General features: G+C 33.1%; 1 protein-coding gene across 1 annotated transcript in view; it reads left to right on the plus strand.

The window, feature by feature from the left end:
• The first annotated feature begins 5,601 nt into the window (after nucleotides 1-5,601).
• Nucleotides 5,602-17,500, plus strand: part of LOC144965456 (uncharacterized) — a 12,975-nt gene continuing 1,076 nt past the window's right edge. Inside the window, exons 1-2 of the mRNA XM_078900823.1 lie at nucleotides 5,602-6,273; nucleotides 15,973-17,500. The exon at nucleotides 15,973-17,500 is cut by the window's right edge and continues 1,076 nt beyond it. Of these exons, the coding sequence (XP_078756949.1) occupies nucleotides 16,207-17,268 (1,062 nt within the window). The 5' untranslated portion in view covers nucleotides 5,602-6,273; nucleotides 15,973-16,206 and the 3' untranslated portion in view covers nucleotides 17,269-17,500. The remainder of the gene's footprint in view (nucleotides 6,274-15,972) is intronic.

Raw genomic sequence — 17,500 nt, forward strand, 5'->3', positions numbered from 1 at the left:
TTTATTTTCAAGTGTGTTTGCGTTTGTTTTTGTATGTTTTGTTTTTGTTTGTTAATGCTTTTTTTTTTTTTGTTTTTTTTTTCTTGATCAATGGATTCTTAAAAGTATTAATTGAATTAGAATTTGTTGTCTCAAACTTTATATTATTCCAATTTGTCACAGTTCTTTGAATTAAGTTATTTTCCCTTAAAGATGAATTACAGATTTCAACAAATATCTTAAGCTTTTCTCCCCAAGTGTCAGCAACATGCAAATAATTTTTTAAAATCATTATAAGCCATTGTAAGAACCATGCACGAGTATATATTATATATATGAATAAGATCACTCCTTATTCTACGATATGTTAGTGAAGGCAAATTTAGATACTTTAATCTTTCTAAATAGGATAGATGTCGAATGTCAGGCAAAAGTCTCGTAGCGCGTCTTTCTACGTTCTCAGTGTTAACCACAGACAGGTCTGTGGTGTTAACAGACTATTAAGGTAAGCTACTACTATCCCTCGACTGATTTGTTTGGGTTTGTTTTTGTTAACATCTATTGATATTTATTTTTTTTTTACTTATATCTTTTCATATTCCTATGTGCATTGAGAAAGTTTTCGAATCCTCGAACGTGAATAACTGTAAAGAGCGGAGTTTTTAAAAATCATCTGTGTATTTATACACAGTCTCGTCTGGGAATTTTCACCGTTAATTGCACTCAAACGCGTTTATAAAATACTCACAGCGGATGCGAAGTGAGTTTACGCGACATGTCGTACAAAACTTGAAGGAAATAACAGGAATTCAAGAAATAAATTATATTTCATTGACACATCCATTTATCTACATAAATTCATTTTTAAAATAAGCTGGTTATTCAAAATTATTACTTTTTATCCGTCTTATAATCGAGCGTTGGTTCATGGTTATCGAGCGGCGTCAGGGACAAGAAACATACAAACAATAAAACAATATCTTTAATATCATTGAGTCAAAAATAGAACGATTAAAATGTTTATTAGACTCTCTAGTTTCGAAGATAACATCACCCGTGCCTCGTCTATCAGATTATAGTAAAAAGGACAGCCTTGTCAATAGCTTGCAATTCATCGCAAAAAGTGATCACGTGACCATTAAGTACGAACCATCAATTGGGTAGCTGGGTCTAAATTGTATTTGGGAGAATCGCAGTTTGTGATTCACCAGTAGGTATTCTATCCAAACTGTATCAGAGTTATCCATATCAACCCTTTATAAGATGATATGTGACCAATCTTCTCAAATTGTCAAAATCGGGGGTGATTTTTTTTTAAAAATAACTCTCTGCTTAGTAGGTATTTTCAGAATTTTCGCCAAAGCTTCACACCCACCAGACACAAAAATATATTTTTCTTACTCAAACAGAAAAGCAATGAGCATATTCTATTTATAATATTGTTCAGCAAAAATGAGTTCTACAACACAGTATGAAGTTATTATAGCTATCACCAAAAGAAAAATCTTTATAATATTTTGTGATGCACAAATGAAATCAGAATGATAAAATTGTTGAGTGTACAATGCGACGATTATCAGTGATTGGTAAGCAGAGGTTTAAGATTGCATTTTATTTAAATGGAGTCGCGATATAAATGCCCCATTAGGAAAACTACGTTTTGATTCTTAACTTTGAGAAATTATTTTAAAAATAAATACATTTCTTTATTCTGACCAATAATTTGTCGACAAACGAAAACTCGAAATATATTGCATGCGCCAAAAGTGGTCTTCAAGATTGATGGAAGTCGCATGCAACGTGCTCGCATCACCTGTAGTTAAGTTTCTTATAATATTATTGTATTTAGACATATCACTCAATCATCTTCGGCTATTGTGAAATTAAAAGTAAACACACGGAATCGAAAGCGGCCGGACAAATCAAAACAACAAAAGCATTAAGTAAGAAAGAAAGAAAAAGAAGTAGTAAAAGAATATGAAAATGAGGAATAATAATAATAATAATAATAATAATAATAATAATAATAATAATAATAATAATAATAATAATAATAATAATAATAGTAATAATAATAATAATAGTAATAATAATAATAATAATAATAATAATAATAATAATAATAATAATAATAATAATAATAATAATAATAATAATAATAAATAATGATAATAATAATAATAATAATAATAAAAGAAGAAGAAGAAGAAGAAGAAGAAGAAGAAGAAGAGAAGAAGAAGAAGAAGAAGAAGAAGAAGAAGAAGAAGAAGAAAGAAGAAGAAGAAGAAGAAGAAGAAGAAGAAAGAAGAAGAAGAAGAAGAAGAAGAAGAAGAAGAAGAAGAAGAAGAAGAAGAAGAAGAAGAAGAAGAAGAAGAAGAAGAAGAAGAAGAAGAAGAAGAAGAAGAAGAAGAAGATGAATAAGAAGAAGAAGAAGAAGAAGAAGAAGAAGAAGAAGAAGAAGAAGAAGAAGAAGAAGAAGAAGAAGAAGAAGAAGAAGAAGAAGAAGAAGAAGAAGAGAGGAAACAAATTTCTCAATGATACATTCATTAGTTTCAGAATAAATACGATTTGGTTTTGGTTTCAGACTTCTGGGACGCCCTGTATTTTGTGATATACCAACGGCTTATCGAAAGGGTTGAAAACAATTGCTGCCAGTTGTTTAACTGTAAAGAAGCCAGGATAAATTCTGGCTCTATTGGTAAGTTGCGTTAGACGACTACTACCATTACAGGTTCGTATATTAAAGGTATAATTATTGTTTTGATAGCTGCAACAGATCAACCAATGAATGAACTTCATAATGTATCAAGATTATTGTTTCATACAATTCACTGAAACAGTGGATGGCCATTAGTAAGCCGTACTATTTAACTCGGCAAAGAACCTTAAAAACGAGCAGTATTTCACTTCTCCTTCTCCACTACCGACCTCTTCCTCCCTTTCCCCCTCCGCTTATTCCTCATCCGCCTCCTCCTCCTCCTAATCATCATCATCATCATCATCATCATCATCATCATCATCATCATCATCACCATCATCATTTTCAACAACAACAACAACATCATCATCATCATCATCATTACTATTAACATCGTCAGCAGCAACAACTTTTTAATAAAGTGAAAATCTCCAATTGATTGTCCAAATACATTCAGAGTTCACATTTTAAAAATAGCAGCTTCTGATCGATACCCATTCTATGTGACGTGTTATAACATAATATGATTTACACGTTTGAGTTGGATACAAACTAAATGTTGTGAAGAAAAGCGGACAATGCACTGATTTACCTGACACGGGTTTGAATTATGGCTTGTCAATGAAAACAATCGATTATTTCTTTAGAGATCATCATCGCCTCTCGTGGGGCATTTTGAAGATCTCCAAAAATTTGCCCCATGATTGACAGTGAATGGTTCCACTGAGCTGATCTATTTGTGGGGTTGAGCAATGTGTCTCTCTGACACTGAAAGGTAACAGCGGGGAACACAGGTGGAGAAGATAGAGGACAAACAACTTCCACAATGGGCAAATGAGTTTGGTATCATGACGTCATCTCAGTTTCTTTCGTCCAGAAATTTATTCGACGATAGAAACCTGTTGATTTGTAGAATAATACGTATGGCATTGAAATTTATGGCCGACAGTCTGAAGACCATCTAAAAACGACCGTTTCAGATGGATGGCCTACGTTAAAGGCCATTTTTTATACTAACATTGCTCGTGGAATGGGATAACTCCTGTCTAATATTTTAAGATTTATGACCTGTTTTCTTGACAAACATTATAACGTTGTATTAGGCTTTTTCTATCGAATCTTATCCTCGTTTGATTATATCTTTAGCCATCAGTCAGCCAAAGTCATTCCGAATAACAAAATCGACACAATTCGTTGAACTGATTCAAGAATTGAATTGTGTGCTTGTTAAAGCAGAACTTTTCGTTCTTCTTCTTCTTCTTTCTTCTTCTTCTTCTTCTTCTTCTTCTTCTTCTTCTTCTTCTTCTTCTTCTTCTTCTTCTTCTTCTTCTTCTTCTTCTTCTTCTTCTTCTTCTTCTTCTTCTAGTACTACTACTGCTGCTGCTACTACTACTACTACTACTACTACTACTACTACTACTACTACTACTACTACTACTACTACTACTACTAGTGCTTTTCCCAGTTCAGCTTTCGGGACAGAAAACATGACAGAATTCTGCAATATGACAATATGACAATATGGAGCCTACGTGTATATGGAAAAAATGACTAAGAGAAATGTTGCTTTTGTGGGGTACATCGGCGACTATACTTTAAACCAATGTCTGTTTCTCTTCATTAGTCCACATTCCAGTATTGTATCTCTTTATCCTGATAAAGGGAAAACCCGAAACAATGATTTTTATCTGTGTTTTGTTTCATTGGACTTTTCATATTGTACTGCATTCGTTATCTTTATTGAGTGTGTTTTTTTTTTTCTTCTATTTAAGGTTCAAGCGGCAAATCTAAGACAGAAATAATGTGCTAATGTAGCAGTGAAGCCGTGACGTCACATCTTCTACTCTTTCGTTCCAAATTCCTTAGAATTGTGTATTTAACCAGTCCTTCGGAGGACTAATAATAAATTAGTTAAATATTGAATCATAAGGCGCTAAAGCTTTTTTAGTAGCAGGATGTATAGGCAATTTTTTAAAGATTACGAGATGTTAAAGAGTGAGGATGGATGATCTTTATTGAGAATAAGATGCCATCAATCTGAAACAAGAATATAAACTACACAATGTGTGCATCCAATGAGATTGGAACCAGTTTTGTTTTTTTTTTACATCACGTGTTCCCTATTTGTCCCCAATGACAAACAGATGACGTGATTGTAATACAAGAGATATGTCGTACGCTTCCTCAGACGTGAATACATCTAGAAAAAAATTAGTATTTTTTCTCGCTCCTACTACAGAGAACTAAATGATAGGTTTGTCTAATGCATTAAATCTTGCTTTGAGGAAAATTCATGTTTACCGTAGCATGTTGTCTCTGATATGGATAAAATAAGTTTATAAAATCTTTCCAAAGGCTCACTATTACCGAGGGTATCTGTTACAGGTCTTCGAACTCACGAACCTGCTCTTGCAGTCAGAGCGTCATCACAAAAATCATGCACCAGTATTTTCTTTATATTATCATTTATTTATCTTTGTTAAATTTTTGTAAAAGATTCAACTCGCTTCGCATGAACAACCGTTATTACGATTTGCAAGTTACATTTCTACAATCTTCACTTTCAACAGTTTTCGAACAAGAATAAATGTTTTGTCGTCTCTCACTAACTCTGTAACTTCTTTCATCCGTCGTGTTTGTCTGTCCGTTAAATGGGGCGTGGCATTTCACAGATCGATTGGCCAGTGAGAGGGGACTTGCGCCTCTATCTTTTCTATTATGAGAGAATGTCCTCCGACAACGGCAACCCTGTCAACAGCCATTTCACACGACTGACAGCCGGTGGGAGGGGTTTACGATATCGTGTTTACATCTGTGACAATACAAAAAGGGCGGGGCTAGGACACAAAGTCATTGTGCGCACAAGTTCCGTTCCGCCTGGCTGTGTTATATTTTTAAAAATCTTTTTGAAGTCTTGACTTCTCTATTGTTGGCTGAAGGAGTTAACAGCTATCTCGCCATCGGCGACACCCTCGTCAGAGATGATGTATGTGCTATCGCCCTCAATCAATGTTGTCTTGTCACTGTTTTCAAGTCTAATACAAGAAGCAAATAATATTAGGGTAGGCTTTATAAACTTGCAGTTGTAGCAGTAGCAGCAACAACAGCAACAGAAGCCATGACTTTGTACTTGAGTCTTGAAACCAACGTGAAGACGATTCTTACTCATCTATAACAACTGTTTGGAATTTCTGCATTATTCATTCAAGTTGTTCGTGGTGTCTAAAATGATTGTGTATACCACGTGGGATTCAATACGGCTTTAGAAAACGTTTTAATCAGTTATTTATTGTGGATAACAGATGAAAAAGTTCATAACACAATGTTTCTTGATTAAGTTGTGGTGTAAGGGCAAGTACAAACAACCAAATTTTGTTTCTTTTCAATAATTCAGTCCCATAATGCAAAACAGAACAAAAGTCTTGCAAGATTTTGTGATGTCTAATTTACTCATCGTGTTTCATTTGTTCTGATTGTGATGTGTCACAATATTATTGTAAAAAGTAAGGGGATACCGAGTTAAACCCCAAACTACCTACATTTGCTCATGCCAGTCTTCACAGTGATGATGAGTACTAGATGACGTTTTTCTAAAGGTGAGTTTGATCACGTGTCTACCTATTATGACTTTTACCATTATCCTAAACAATTCACAATGTTTGTTGTTGTTGTTGTTGTTGTTGTTACTGCTTCTGCTGCTGCAGCCGTTGCTGTTGTTGTTGTTTTTTTTTTTATATGACATTACATTTTAATTCACAGCTCACTTTTCCCAGAATTGCCTTTCTTATCTTTATGGTGAAAGCAAACCATTATTTCAAATTACAAAAAAATGTTATCAAGATCTGTTCATTATATTATTGTTGTTGTTTTGTTTTTTTTTGTTTTTTTTTTTTTTGTTTTTTTTTTTTGTGGGGAAGTTTTCAAGTATTCTTTGTAAAGCCACTGCACATAGTTTGATGACCTTAAATTTATTATCAATTCGTTTAGCAAACTTGTTATCATAGACGTCTAATTAATTACTGCGTATGACATTATTTGGAATATCTTTCATGAAATGATCAAATAAGTCCCATTTCGTTTCCAATGCAGGAGAGGAGCTTCCTTACATCTTGACTTTTCTTATTTTTCTTATTGGTGTTGCTTTCAATTTCCTCTCCATTTTTACGCACTTGTATAACTACCAGCTGAGCCATCATTTTTTTATCCGCACCGCCATCTATTTGTCTTCAACAATGAAGGTAAACTTATTATGCCAATTGCATTATATCTAATAATTAGTTCACCATTTTATCCTACAGATTACAATTTTAAAAAAGTATTATTGTAAACAAATATATCCGATGCCACTATTGGGGATTGCTTGACGCAGTCGTCACACGTTTTTGCAAATTCTTTGGAAGCTTGGGGTGCCTCGTGACCCATTGCATGATGAACATTATACCCTTTTTTCGAACCTTCATGTTTTTTACTTTTATGTTGAATGACACACGGATCTGCATATCGTTATAATTTTAAGGGTATCTAACTTTCAAAATGTGAAAAGAATTTGAAAACTTCTGTTCTAAGCTGATGTAAACATTGATACGAAGAAAAACAAATTGTTAAAAAAGAATGGTTCCGTTAGCTTAATGTTCAACGCATTGCTTATTATTATTATTATTATTATTATTATTACTACTACTACTACTACTACTACTACTACTACTACTACTACTACTACTACTACTACTACTACTGCTGCTGCTGCTGCTGCTGCTGCTGCTACTACTACTATTATTATTATTATTATTATTATTATTATTATTATTATTATTATTATTATTATTATTATTATTATTATTATTATTATTATTATTATTATTATTATTATTATTATTATTATTATTACTACTATTACTACTACTACTACTACTACTACTACTACTACTACTACTACTACTACTACTACTACTACTACTACTACTACTACTACTACTACTGCTGCTGCTGCTGCTACTACTACTACTAGTATTATTATTATTATTATTATTATTATTATTATTATTATTATTATTATTATTATTATTATTATCATTATTATTATTATTATTATTATTATTATTATTATTATTGTTATTATTATTATTATTATTATTATTATTATTATTATTATTATTATTATTATTATTATTTTATTATTATTATTATTATTATATTATTCCCTTATTTGAAAAAAAATGGTCAAGAACATACTGATAAATTAAATTTGGAGTCTTAGTCTTAGTGAAAAAGGGGCGTATTACAACGAATTTATATAGAAAGTAATGTCTATAATGCTTACTTCACTGCCACTGCTTTGTTTCAATATATTCAGTAAAATGCGCAAACAGTCTGTTATAGCAGAGTAAGTCTGCGCATTATAAATGCGGGTCATAATTTTTTTTTTAAACATAGCATCCTGTGAAAATGACTCCATGAACTATTTCCGATACAGTACTTTAAATTAGCACAGAGTAATATAGGTGATGGTTTATGTATTGCGAATATATGGACGTTTTGGTGCTCCTTTCATCAATAAAATGTTGCATCAACGCCCGAAAACAGTAAAATGACATGAGTACATGAAATTATTATAATTCATTAGAAAATTGTATGTAGTCTATCTTAAATTTGATTTAAAATTTATACCTCCCAATAAAATCATTTTACATATAAATAAGTGTCAAAGAAACTAGAAGGAAAAGACTTTTTAAAATATAACCAAAAAAAAAAAAAAAAACTTACAATATAGCATCCAAGAAGCACATGTAAACTTCATTTTAAAGGGTTTCTATTTTCTGTTTTCTGTAAAGTATGTTTTCTTCAAGGCATAATGTTTTACCAGAATTATGACATGTAAAGAAAAGGAAAGGACCAACCCTCAGTCCCTGGCACTATCCAGAATTTAAAAATATCAACCTATCATAAGTTGCATTCCCCTTAGAAATATGTAAAATTTAGTAGAACGACGCTTTGACATAATTCACAAAATTTGGCTCTTGTTTCTTTTTCTTTTTTTTTTTAAACAACTTTCTTTTTCTTTTCTGTTCATAATTCTATGTGCATTCTCTTTTATAAATTATTCTTTCGCCAATATAAACCATTTTTCATAACAGTTTTATTGCCTATTAATATAGTAATCGTTGGTGCTTTCATTTCTATCTATTTATTCTTTTATATCTTGTTTATGGATGCCGTTGAATCTGTTTGGATAATGCAATAACGCACCAAGCGCCCAATATATAACATTGGACGCCCATATATATATATATATATATATATATATATATATATATATATATATATATATATATATATATATATATATATATTAAAAACAAATAAAAACCACCGGAATGCTAACAATCTGAAAATTTGCATGCAGGTGAAATTGATGATGCTTCACATACACCTCTTTAAAGTTGAGATTTTATATAGCGCAATATCTATTAAACGTGCTCAAAGCGCTTTACAAGGGATCCCTGACCAACAGCAACATAGGACGAGACATGACGCCTGTGAGGCGCCATTACAATTTTTTTCCGACAGAGACAACGTGTTAACGGCCAGGTACTTATTTTACACCTGAGTACGATGAGAGAATGTGAGTAAAGAGCCTTTTCCAAGGACCTTACTATGAGCCAGTCGAGGCTCGAACACAGAACCTTCCGATCCAAAAACAAGTGTCATACCACAAGACCACATAGCCACACATTAACAACCTTTATATAATTCCTCTCAAAACGGAGTGACAATGTCGGGGTGAAAAAAGTGTCAAAAAGTTATTTTACAGTAAAAATGACTAGAAATGCGAGATTTCACTTTGTCACTTTAAGAAGCTATGTCTATTTGTCTTAATTATAACATATGCACTTAACCCCCAAGTGATTATTTTTAAAAACAATAATCTCTGTAGGGCGATGTGGTCTTGTAGTATGACACTCGCTTTCGGATCGGAAGGTCCTGAGTTCGCATTGTTGATTCCTTGGAGAAGGCTCTTTACTCACATTCTCTCACCGTACTCATGTGTAAAATGAGTACCTGACCGTTAACAGCGTTGTCTCTGTCCGAAAAAAATATTGTAATATCGCCTAACAGGCGTTATGACCGTCCCACCTGTTAAATGTTGCTGTTGGCCAGGACCCCTTGCAAAGCACTTTGAGCACGTTTAGTGGATATTGCTCTATATTAAAGCTCAAGTAATTTTCAATATTTAGATTAGCCTGATTTGAGGCGGTGAGTCAGATATGGGCATCAAGTTTGAATACTAATGGGTGTCCCATGAGATCAGTTGCTACAGCACTCTCTTCACACGCTTAGGGACCGTGATTAGTCGAGATTTATTTTTTTCTGAACCCCCGCCCCTCTCCATAAAGATTGGGTAGCTGGATCTGTATGGTCTGACAAACAGGATTTTGCGATCGACAAGCAATTGCAGCGTATAGTCCGTTTAACGCTATCGAAATTGGGATAAACTTCGGCTCCATGGGCCTAATGACTCTGAAGGATTATTTTAATAAAAATAATAATAATAATAATAATAATAACAATAATAATAATAATAATAATAATAATAATAATAATAATAATAATAATAATAATAATAATAATAATTATAATAATAATAATAATAATAAAATAATAATAATGAGGATGATGATGATATTAATAATAATAATGATAATGATACTAATAATAATAATAATAATAATAATAATAATAATAATAATAATAATAATAATAATGATAATAATAATAATAATAATAATAATAATAATAATAATAATAATAATAATAATAATAATAATAATAATAATAATAATAATAATAAAAAGAATAATAAAAAAAAAATAAAAAAAAATTATTAATAATAATAATAATAATAATAATAATAATAATAATAATAATAATAATAATAATAATAATAATAATAATAATAATAATAATAATAATAATAATGATGATGATGATAATAATTTTAATAATAATATTGATGATGATGATGATGATGATGATGATGATGATGATGATGATGATGATGATGATGATGATGATAATGATGATGATAATATTAATAATGATAATAATAATAGTATTAATGATGATAATAATAATAATAATAATAATAATAATAATAATAATAATAATAATAATAATAATAATAATAATAATAATAATGATAATAATAATAGTAACAATAAAAATTATGATAATAATAATGATAATAATAATAATAATAATAATAATAATAATAATAACAACAACAATAACTCCTTTATAGATTAAGGCCATTGGCGTAACATGTCCCAAGCTTTGGAAACTCTCAGTATAAATTAATGAAAGCACCAACTTTATGTGACACCATAGCCATAGCCCTACTACCACCAGTTATTTTATTGTAGTAATCAGGGTTCTAGTCATTGAAAAAAAAGGATTGTTGTGATAGTTTGTATCGGGTGCGGTAAAAAAAAAGCCCCCCAAAAAATCTGGAGAAGTTTGGAAGCCTATAGACGCCGGATTATAAATGATGCAAATCTGACATTTTACCACAATCAAACCGATTTATTAAAATTTTTGTACGGAAAACAAAAATCAAAATATATTGAAAAATGTTATCTAACTCTAATACTATCTTAACAAACGCATCGAAGATTTGGGATGTAATTCTCACATTATTTCATCTGTTGATCTCTAATGCTTTATGACTATGCGTAGCCTGTTATCACATGATCCAATTACATACTTTTCTAATGTCTTGAATTGTGATTTCACTCTATGCATTTTGAATCAATTTTTAATTCTTGTAGACCATGTTGAACATCATTGGCCAAATGCTGTCGTCCATTGGATTCAAGTCAGGAATTATTAATTGGAGGTCATTCATCTTTTAAAATAAATATATCGTGATTTCTTTTTTTTTTTTGGTTGAAAATAGTGTGATAATATTTTTTTTAATCGAGCATTTATATAGCGCAATATCCACTAAATGTGCTCAAAGCACTTTACATTAGAAGAAAAAATGTTTCAGACTCCACCCGACAGGCCTTTTGTTTCTAAACAAGACGGGGCATGAATTTTTGATGGAGAACCCATGAATTCTTGCTGAACAGAAGTCGGACGAGTTTATGTTCATCTTTCATCTACGTACGCACCTTCCATGATCTTTAGTAGGGCACGCCGGTCTACTGTGTCAAAAGATGCGGACATATCTATTCCTGCTATGATATTGTTGACTTTTTCGTCCATAATTTTCGCCACTAGCCATTTGAGTGTCCCTAAAGCATCTGCAATACTTATGTCTTGATGGAAGCCACGTTGACTGTGCGAGAGATAATATACTTTAACATGGGATAATCCTGTTTAAAGTCAAAATTGACAGCGCCGTCTGATCGTGTTGAGTAATGTAATTGATCTCAAATTTTTGGCTGGGCATTTAGATTTGCCGGATTTTTGAATATATACAATTCCTGTGTTGATGTTGAGGGATTGATGGGTTTCAAGGGTGTGATTTGATCAATCGCTCACCCCTTCATCTAATAACGGTGATCCATATGTTAAAGGTCGCGGATTTAAATCGTCTTCCACCGGTGGCCTGTCGTTGCTGACGCAGGCTATTCTCACCTTCCTTAATGTTCTGGGCTTGAATATTGGGCCTGGCTGTCCTCAAAACGAAGGGATTGATTACCTCTATCCATCACTGGATTTTGTTTTGGAGTAGTTTAGATACAATCGTTTTTATGTCGCCTAGGTCTGTAATAAGTTGGCCTATACTGTCTGCAACTTGTATATTTGCATTATGACAAGAGAAAGTTTGTATAGTTAGTGTATATAATTTCCTATGTCGATTAAAAAACCTAAATGCTGGTATATCGCATTTTGCTCTGATCATTGATTCATTATTTGAAAGGATGCCATGGGCCTAGCGTCGCTTTACAATTATCCTATGTTTAAAAATGATAATGTCATTTGAATATCAAGCAATTTTATAGTACCATAATTTTATTATTTATAATCTTTTTCTGTTTGTTAACGTTGATACAGGATAAGCTTTCATTGTTATACGCGTTTTTTATCTTTAAATGATAACTTTTGTTGTCACCATTTAAAATGAGATAAACACTACCATCATACTTTTTTCATCATTTATATAAAACAAATTTTGTGTTTACTCACGATATTTAAATTGTAAACTAAAGGGTTTTTTTTACAATGGAAAACTATAATTGTTCAACATACTTGTTTCTAAATTTCGGATCATGTTCCAATTGCTTTGTTTTGCAAATGAGTCAATGCGGGGTGTTGCTAAATAAATGTCAGCATCTAATTCTGGACGTAGCCTTCGTTAAATTATATAGCCTGACACTTTCCTAAAAATTACGACACAGGAGAACACAGGAGATCATCAAAAGAAAGTAAAACGCGAGTTGCTATTACAGCTGTACTTGCAATTAATTCTATGGCTGAACTATCGAAAACAACTCTTATTTTTTTACTTTCTTTTGATGATCATATCCTTGTATTGTGAGTAATGTTTCGGGATGTGTCGACTATGCGTTTACTCAGGCTACAGTTTGAACAAACTTTAACCAACTACTGACGTTTTTCTAATTTGCTCAGCCTTAAAATGATGTATTACCGTTTTCACCAAGAGAGCAGCAACAGCATTAGACTTGAACTTAAATGATGCTCAAATCTCATTGATGTTACTGCTACCTTGGCGACAACGATCAGATCAGTAGTTAAATAAAGATCGATTATGTGATAGACTGTCATTTGAAGGACATTTCATTTTTCAATTTAAGGGCTTTATGGTTAAGGCAATCTGGTGCATAATATATGGGAGAAAGATCTTTTATTATTCCTTGCTCTGCCAAAATGTATTTAATACTAATTGGCCATATCTTGTAAGACATTGGTCTTTGTCGTAAATAAATAATTGAATAAGTAAATAGATTTTTTTAAAAATAACAGCAAGCCCCGTAAACAGCTGCATTTGGTATCCTTTATGTGAGATGTGGACTGTGCATCAAAAGAAATACGGACATATTTTCGATCTGTTATAGACGAATAGGACTAAAGCTTACAGCAATGAAATTGTGACACAAAATGTTAGCTTTTATTAGACTATCCTATGTAATACGCTATGGAAATAAGAAATGCGAGCCCAGTGCTTGATCTGGGACTTGGCCTGATGCTGATTGAATAGATTGAATGGGGGTATGGGGGGGGGGGGGGGTAGTCTTTATGACAAAAATATAATTATATAAATTCCAAATTCCAATATCAACGTATTTCCTACTTTTTTAAAGATCAGAATCAAAATCTATTTTTAAAAATACATTAAATCTTTATCATTTAATGAGAATGATAAAATATTTGGCAAAAATATTAGTTCGTAAAAGCAAAATGCATGGCCTGCTGCTAACGGAAGTCAATCCTATTATTGAAGTTCGTCAAAGTAGACTGCGTGATGGGAGGTTATGGTGATAATGAAGAGGAGGAGGAGGAGAAAAGAGAGGAGGAGGAGGAGGAGGAGGAGGAGGATATTGATAAAAGCAATAAATAATCTAAATTTAATTTGCATGATGCTCCATTAAGTCGATGGCTAAATATTTGAAATTGAGAACCATTAATTACAATGAATTGTTAAGTTTCAGATGAGCAGCTGTTATGTTATTGTGCTTAATCATTTATTAAACGCTTATTTAACAATAACTGACAAAGCCAATAAATCCTTATAATTCTGCCTTCGGCTGTCAAAACCATATACTACTATAGATCAGTAGATTATGAAAGTTTGCTTAAAACTAAAAAGCAAATTTGAATTTCGTAAAATCTAGTTATTCTTGTATAAATAAGAACGTCGTCTTTAGAATGTGATAAAAATCCGACTCCCTAGTGGGTAAATATATCAAATGAATCATTGTGAAGAGGATGAGGATATGGTCGTGTGGTATGACACTCGCTTTCGGATCGGAAGGTCATGGATTCGAGCCTCGCTCGGCGCATAGTTGAGTCCTTGGAAAAGGCTCTTTACTCACATTATCTCGTCGTACTCAGGTGTAAAATGAGTACCTGGCCGTTAACAGCGTTTTCCCTTCCCGAAAAAAAATGTAATACCGCTTAACAGGCGTCATGTCTCGTCCTATATGTTAAATGTTGCTATTGGACACAATGAGCATGTTTAGTGGATATTGAGCTATATAAAAAGCTCTATAAAACAAAGATTTGTACATAATATAGAAGAAAGACGAGGAGCACTTTATTCAATCCTACTTACTGCAGGCGATCGAAAGGGTAAAATTATTCGTATATATTTCAGATTGAGACGAATCATCGTGCCTCTTTCTCTCTCATGATTCCCGCGCCTAGGGCATTGCATTTCTTGTGTTAGCATTTGATGAAATGCATTGACCGTAAGATTAGAACAGTATAGTTAAGTTTTCCTATCGTCTTGAATTCCACACTCGAGATTTGGATCACTTGTATAAATCAATATTGTTAGTAATTAGAGGTTTTACTTCATTATATATTCTGTTCGTGGAAAGACTTATTAAGATTGCTCTGATTGTGACCTATATTAACTCAACAATAAACAATTGTTAAAAACAACAAACACTGTACAACCGACGTGCACCTATTTGCAGGTCTGATAACCCAATTCCTCATGGGCTCATTGTTGTAATGGAAATCGTTGTTTTTTTAATGACGCTAAACATCTCCATTAGCTACAACAATGTTAAACTAGGCCCATAGATGTAAGACCTGCATATATGTACACGTCATGTACAACTAATAAATTTATAGAATGATATGAGAAATAATAACAAATGCTCAGTAACATTACTAAAACATGGAAATCGACTCTATACCTTTTTGCAGGTCTCATAATCCAAATTCTTGTCATTGGAATACTCTCAAATCAATGCAATATATTCATATTCTCAATTTCAACAATGTTAAATCAAGCCCATAATTATTGCATTCAGTTATCAGAACTGCAAAAACGTTCATAATGATAATGGAAGAACATATGAATGATCTGGATCTAAGCAGTATAATATTACGAGTAAGGATTTTTTTTAATTAATGGTCTCTGATGCTAGATTCATTGACATGAATATTTTCACCTCTTGTTTTGATCAGACAAATAAACAAACAGACAGTCTATGAACGAGTCAAGACGTTTGATTGTTTGTTGTTTTGCTTTTTTTTTTTTTGTTTTTTTTTTGTGAGACCTTTTAATCAAATTAACTATCTTTTTTTTTCCTCAACAGATCTGTACATAAGCAAGTCATATTCTGCAGCAGCAGTGTTTTGTCAACAACTACAGCAAATTGCTTCACTTTATCATCGGATTTAAACACAAAAGGAGCATATTCACAAGAATAGATTTACTCATTGATTATTTGTCACCCCCCCCCCCCCCTTACTTCCTTTTTCACTTGAAAATAAAATATTTAAAGACATTTCTACAACTCAAAGCTGTTGTTTCAAATTACATCACCAAAATGCCTCGCCCTGGTCGAAATACATACGACGAACAAAAGCCTCCATACTCATACATTGCACTCACCGCTATGGCAATCCAAGGGTCAAGAGAGAAGATGCTTCCTCTAAACGATATCTACAAATTTATCATGGACAATTTTCCATTTTACCGTAAAAACACACAAAGATGGCAAAACTCATTACGACACAACCTTTCCTTCAACGACTGTTTTATCAAAATTCCACGTCGACCAGATAGACCAGGAAAAGGATCCTACTGGGCATTGCATCCGATGTGCGGTGACATGTTCGAAAATGGAAGCTTCTTGCGACGCCGAAAGAGGTTTAAACTTCTCCAAGGAGGTATCCGTTCAATGTCTCCAGATCTTCTTCCAATGAAACCTAGTGAGGCTATGGAATCTTCTGTATTCCTTCAAGAACAAGCAGCTGCAGCCAGATCACGATTAGAACGATCTTGGGCAGCAGCTTCACGTTTCCAGCCATATCTGCCTCGCGCACCGTCCTCAAAACATTCTTCGTTCTCCATTGAAAATCTCATCTCACCAGACTACAAATCATCCTCAGCTCTTGTTCCTGCCCTACCACCATCCATGCTGGCACCTCCACCTCCACCACCACCTCCTCTACCTGTTGGACTTGCTGCTGCGGCTGCTGCAAGTCTGCGACATTCTTTACACCCGGGACTTCTCGCTTCATACGCAGCTGCGGCTGGCGGTCTCGATCTCACTTCAAATTTGAATCCCACATCCCTTGGCTCGTCGTTTGGTTCAAGCTTGATGTCTAGGTTTTCATCCAGCCTTGAGGTGTTGAAGAATGCCGCCCTGGAAGCTGGTGCTCTTCCCACCGTCCCAATTAAACCATCGCCCATCAACCCACTATCGTTGAGTCCCAATGTAACCACTTACCATACAGCAGACTCTTCGTCACGATCTGGGTTACCACTCCCGACTAATCCGTTATTTGCAGACAAAGCATTGAGCATCCCTGCACCTCCTGGTCTACTCTCTAGATATCCCTTTCAGCCACCTCCAAATAGACCACTTAGTGCTGAAAGCTTATAATAGTATAAATATAAGATACTAATTTACAAACCATTGATCTAAATTACAGGAATGGGAGAAAGTAATACAAATTGTAAGACATTCTTTACCCTTTGCTTGGTTGGTTGACGATTCTTGTATTATCCTTCATGCAGATAATACAAAAGGAATCCGATGAACAAATTGATGGATATACAGAGATAATTGGGTTAGACCATGTACACCCATTGCTGAAAACCCTTTGTCACAATCC

Source organism: Berghia stephanieae, chromosome 2 (assembly GCF_034508935.2).
Source record: "Berghia stephanieae isolate SIO BIC M18660-M18661 chromosome 2, UCSD_Bste_1.3, whole genome shotgun sequence".
Lineage (NCBI taxonomy): Eukaryota > Metazoa > Mollusca > Gastropoda > Nudibranchia > Aeolidiidae > Berghia > Berghia stephanieae.